The sequence below is a fragment of the Tachysurus vachellii genome, chromosome 3 (genome assembly GCF_030014155.1).
Source record: "Tachysurus vachellii isolate PV-2020 chromosome 3, HZAU_Pvac_v1, whole genome shotgun sequence".
NCBI classification, from domain to species: domain Eukaryota; kingdom Metazoa; phylum Chordata; class Actinopteri; order Siluriformes; family Bagridae; genus Tachysurus; species Tachysurus vachellii.
The window spans coordinates 790086-795974 of NC_083462.1; the positions used below are offsets into that span (position 1 = coordinate 790086).

The 5889-nt window shown below is 46.3% G+C and overlaps 1 protein-coding gene across 4 annotated transcripts in view; it reads right to left on the bottom strand.

The window, feature by feature from the left end:
* The window catches only part of LOC132842469 (trinucleotide repeat-containing gene 6B protein-like), a 19334-nt gene that overhangs the window by 8496 nt on the left and 4949 nt on the right, over window positions 1-5889 (bottom strand). For all 4 annotated transcript variants that reach the window (XM_060865188.1, XM_060865187.1, XM_060865184.1 and 1 more), the window contains exons 6-9: window positions 2083-2238; window positions 1491-1669; window positions 1330-1404; window positions 1036-1161 (exon numbers count right to left, since the gene is read on the bottom strand). In XM_060865188.1, coding sequence (XP_060721171.1) covers window positions 1036-1161; window positions 1330-1404; window positions 1491-1669; window positions 2083-2238 — 536 coding nt within the window. The remainder of the gene's footprint in view (window positions 1-1035; window positions 1162-1329; window positions 1405-1490; window positions 1670-2082; window positions 2239-5889) is intronic.

Here is a 5889-nt window from a genome sequence, read left to right on the forward strand (position 1 = left end):
GTTCGAAACAGCACACGGTTCACACTGGTATCTGATATAGGCCACATTTTAAAAGGTAATGTGAGCAAACAAAAAAATCAGATCTGAGCAAAATATCCGAATTGAGCATTAAGACTTGCAGTGTGAATGTGGCTATAGTGTTATAGTGTTATGGTGTTATGGCTTGGGCTTATAGTGTTATGGCTTGGGCTTATAGTGTTAAGGCTTGGGCTTATAGTGTTATGGCTTGGGCTTATGGTGTTATAGTGTTATGGTGTTCTGGCTTGGGCTTATAGTGTCATGGCTTGGGCTTATAGTGTTAAGGCTTGGGCTTATAGTGTTAAGGCTTGGGCTTATAGTGTTATGGCTTGGGCTTATAGTGTCATGGCTTGGGCTTATAGTGTTATGGCTTGGGCTTATAGTGTTAAGGCTTGGGCTTATAGTGTTAAGGCTTGGGCTTATAGTGTTAAGGCTTGGGCTTATAGTGTTATGGCTTGGGCTTATAGTGTTAAGGCTTGGGCTTATAGTGTTAAGGCTTGGGCTTATAGTGTTATGGCTTGGGCTTATAGTGTTAAGGCTTGGGCTTATGGTGTTAAGGCTTGGGCTTATGGTGTTAAGGCTTTCTGAAACACTCACTAAACTTTATTAATGATGGAGCTCATGATATAATGAATGAGAAATGCATCCAAATGAATCAGTAAGACATGCAGTAAGTCAATGATCCTGTAAACTCACTGTAAACTCGCTGTAAACTCACTGTAAACTCGCTGTAAACTCACTGTAAACACTGTAAACTCACTGTAAACTCACTGTAAACTCACTGTAAACACTGTAAACACACTGTAAACACACTGTAAACACACTGTAAACTCACTGCCAAATAAATAAAGGACTTCATTAGGGGAAAAAGTGGAAAGTTTTCTCCTCCAAATGAGCAGCATGTCACCTAGTTTCTCCTTTACAGCTTATCCATAATCATATTGTATTTACATTTATGTGCTTATTCACACTATGTTCATAGACATTTCTACATCCTACAGATATGAGGGGTCCTACCATGCCCGGTTCCTTGGAGCTGTGTGAGCGAAAGCTTCCTCCTCCTCTTCCTCCCTTCCTCATGTCCCCATTAAAGTCATTCATCCCTCTCCTGCTCCTGTCTGATGCTGAGACCACATCTTCATCCTAAGTCATTATTTGAGCTGTGAGTTATCTGTAGCACACTACAGTAATGTTGATGTACATGTGTATTAAATGTCTGATGAGTTAAGTCACACTTTACATTCAGGAAATAAAGATGTAGTTTGTGTTAGAATTAAACTATGACACAATATCATCACTTAAACGAGTTACCGTGATCCCCATGTTTGACAGCTGACGAGTTATGGAACCTGGCCAGGAACCTCCAACATTTCCTTTGGGAGGAACCTGAGTGAAGAGAGAACATGCTAGAATAAATAGCTAAGAACCATAGACGACCAGGTCAATCCAATGTTAGAGCTTTATCTGTGTACCTTTGCTCCACATCTCCTGCCACTCTGACCTTGGTTCCAAACCCCAGAAGAAAAGGAGGAAGTGTTGTCCTGAGACCTGTTGCCCCACATGACTGAACCACTATCTTCCTCCTCCCAACTGGAATGGCGTGAAGCATTTATACCTTCATCACCCCAGCCATGTTGCATAGATTTTGAACCTGTGGAAACAGAAGCATGTAGCTTGTACACACCTGAAGCTGTACCGAGAGACACAGATACGAGCTGCAGTCTAAACTAAAGTGTCCAAAACCAAAAGCTTGATCGATAGTGTATAATATTACCAATGATTTATATTGGTGTAGAAACTAAACAGAGTGGAAGATCTTCAAGACCAGGGTAGGAATTTAAAGCTAGGAATTCAGTGATCAGCCCTGTAGATCTTCAAGTGTTCTCCAACAGTAGAGCTAAAACACTTCAGGAAGATACATCTCCAGAAGCAGCACTGGAGTTGTCATAGAGCTCAGATCATCAGAGTGGTGGAACTAAAACAAATGAATTTTTATAGCATTGGGTTACAGGGTTGGAGAGGAAAGATCTCAGGGAGTTGGTTTGACACAGCCAGCATTTTTACCAGTCTTAGCTGAACTGGAGCAGGAGCTGCCCCATCCTGCCCCTTTTCTAGGTTCCTCTGGATCCTTCCAGCCTGAAACGCCATCAAAGGGCTTCCTCCAGCCTGCTTTACTGTCGTCTGTGACCTGTTCAGAGGCACCAGGACTTTGTTCCCATGCTGAGGATAAGGGAAGGATTAGTGAGGTACAAACAGGACAATATTATAACAGCTTACCCCCTGTTACTTACCCCCTGTTACTTACCCCCTGTTACTTACCCCCCCGTTACTTACCCCCCCGTTACTAACCCCCCCGTTACTTACCCCCCCGTTACTAACCACCCCGTTACTTACCACCCCGTTACTTACCACCCCGTTACTTACCCCCCCGTTACTAACCACCCTGTTACTTACCACCCTGTTACTAACCACCCTGTTACTAACCACCCCGTTACTTACCCCCCGTTACTTACCCCCCGTTACCAACCCCCCCGTTACTTACCCCCCGTTACTAACCACCCCCGTTACTAACCACCCCCGTTACTTACCCCCCTGTTACTTACCCCGCTGTTACTAACCACCCTGTTACTTACCACCCTGTTACTTACCACCCTGTTACTAACCCCCTGTTACTTACCACCCTGTTACTTACCCCCCCGTTACTAAGCCCCCCGTTACTTACCACCCCGTTACTTACCACCCCGTTACTAACCACCCCGTTACTTACCACCCCGTTACTAACCACCCCGTTACTCACCACCCCGTTACTAACCACCCCGTTACTTACCACCCCGTTACTTACCCCCCCGTTACTTACCCCCCCGTTACTAACCACCCCGTTACTTACCACCCCGTTACTAACCACCCCGTTACTTACCCCCCTGTTACTTACCCCCGTTACTTACCCCCCTGTTACTAACCACCCTGTTACTTACCACCCTGTTACTAACCACCCTGTTACTTACCACCCTGTTACTAACCACCCTGTTACTTACCACCCTGTTACTTATCACCCTGTTACTTATCACCCTGTTACTTACCCCCCTGTTACTAACCACCCTGTTACTTACCACCCTGTTACTTTCCACCCTGTTACTTACCACCGTTACTTACCACCCTGTTACTAACCACCCTGTTACTTACCACCCTGTTACTTACCACCCTGTTACTAACCACCCTGTTACTTACCACTCTGTTACTTACCCCCTGTTACTTACCCTTCCCGTTACTTACCCCCCCGTTACTTACCACCCCGTTACTTACCCCCCTGTTACTAACCCCCCTGTTACTTACCACCCTGTTACTTACCACCCTGTTACTAACCACCCTGTTACTTACCACTCTGTTACTTACCACCCTGTTACTTACCCCCCCGTTACTAACCACCGTTACTTACCCCCTGTTACTAACCACCCTGTTACTTACCCCCCTGTTACTAACCACCCTGTTACTTACCCCCTGTTACTAACCACCCTGTTACTTACCCCCTGTTACTAACCACCCTGTTACTTACCCCCTGTTACTTACCACCCTGTTACTTTCCACCCTGTTACTAACCCCCCTGTTACTAACCACCCTGTTACTTAGCCCCCCTGTTACTTACCACCCTGTTACTTACCACCCTGTTACTAACCACCCTGTTACTTTCCACCCTGTTACTTACCCCCGTTACTTTCCACCCTGTTACTAACCACCCTGTTACTAACCACCCTGTTACTTACCACCCTGTTACTTACCACCCTGTTACTAACCACCCTGTTACTTAGCCCCCCTGTTACTTACCACCCTGTTACTTACCACCCTGTTACTTACCACCCTGTTACTAACCACCCTGTTACTAACCACCCTGTTACTTTCCACCCTGTTACTTACCCCCGTTACTTTCCACCCTGTTACTAACCACCCTGTTACTAACCACCCTGTTACTTACCACCCTGTTACTTACCACCCTGTTACTAACCACCCTGTTACTAACCACCCTGTTACTTACCCCCTGTTACTTACCACCCTGTTACTAACCACCCTGTTACTTACCACCCTGTTACTTTCCACCCTGTTACTTACCACCCTGTTACTTACCACCCTGTTACTAACCACCCTGTTACTTACCCCCGTTACTTACCCCCTGTTACTTACCCCCTGTTACTTACCACCCTGTTACTAACCACCCTGTTACTTACCACCCTGTTACTTACCACCCTGTTACTAACCACCCTGTTACTAACCACCCTGTTACTTACCACCCTGTTACTTTCCACCCTGTTACTAACCACCCTGTTACTAACCACCCTGTTACTTACCACCCTGTTACTTACCACCCTGTTACTAACCACCCTGTTACTTAGCCCCCCTGTTACTTACCACCCTGTTACTTACCACCCTGTTACTAACCACCCTGTTACTAACCACCCTGTTACTTTCCACCCTGTTACTTACCCCCGTTACTTTCCACCCTGTTACTAACCACCCTGTTACTAACCACCCTGTTACTTACCACCCTGTTACTTACCACCCTGTTACTAACCACCCTGTTACTAACCCCCCTGTTACTTACCACCCTGTTACTTACCACCCTGTTACTAACCACCCTGTTACTAACCACCCTGTTACTTACCCCCTGTTACTTACCCCCTGTTACTTACCACCCTGTTACTAACCACCCTGTTACTTACCACCCTGTTACTAACCACCCTGTTACTTACCACCCTGTTACTTTCCACCCTGTTACTAACCACCCTGTTACTAACCACCCTGTTACTTACCACCCTGTTACTTACCACCCTGTTACTAACCACCCTGTTACTTAGCCCCCCTGTTACTTACCACCCTGTTACTTACCACCCTGTTACTTACCACCCTGTTACTAACCACCCTGTTACTAACCACCCTGTTACTTTCCACCCTGTTACTTACCCCCGTTACTTTCCACCCTGTTACTAACCACCCTGTTACTAACCACCCTGTTACTTACCACCCTGTTACTTACCACCCTGTTACTAACCACCCTGTTACTAACCACCCTGTTACTTACCCCCTGTTACTTACCACCCTGTTACTAACCACCCTGTTACTTACCACCCTGTTACTTTCCACCCTGTTACTTTCCACCCTGTTACTAACCCCCCTGTTACTTACCCCCCTGTTACTTACCACCCTGTTACTAACCACCCTGTTACTTACCACTCTGTTACTTACCCCCTGTTACTTACCCCCCTGTTACTAACCACCCCGTTACTTACCCCCCCGTTACTTACCCCCCCGTTACTAACCACCCTGTTACTTACCACCCTGTTACTTACCACCCTGTTACTTACCCCGTTACTTACCCCCTGTTACTTACCACCCTGTTACTAACCACCCTGTTACTAACCACCCTGTTACTTACCACCCTGTTACTTACCACCCTGTTACTAACCACCCTGTTACTAACCACCCTGTTACTTACCACCCTGTTACTTACCACCCTGTTACTTACCACCCTGTTACTTATCACCCTGTTACTTATCACCCTGTTACTTACCCCCCTGTTACTTACCCCCCTGTTACTAACCACCCTGTTACTTACCACCCTGTTACTTACCACCCTGTTACTAACCACCCTGTTACTTACCACCCTGTTACTAACCACCCTGTTACTAACCACCCTGTTACTTACCCCCGTTACTTTCCACCCTGTTACTAACCACCCTGTTACTAACCACCCTGTTACTAACCACCCTGTTACTAACCACCCTGTTACTTACCCCCTGTTACTTACCACCCTGTTACTAACCACCCTGTTACTTACCACCCTGTTACTTTCCACCCTGTTACTTTCCACCCTGTTACTAA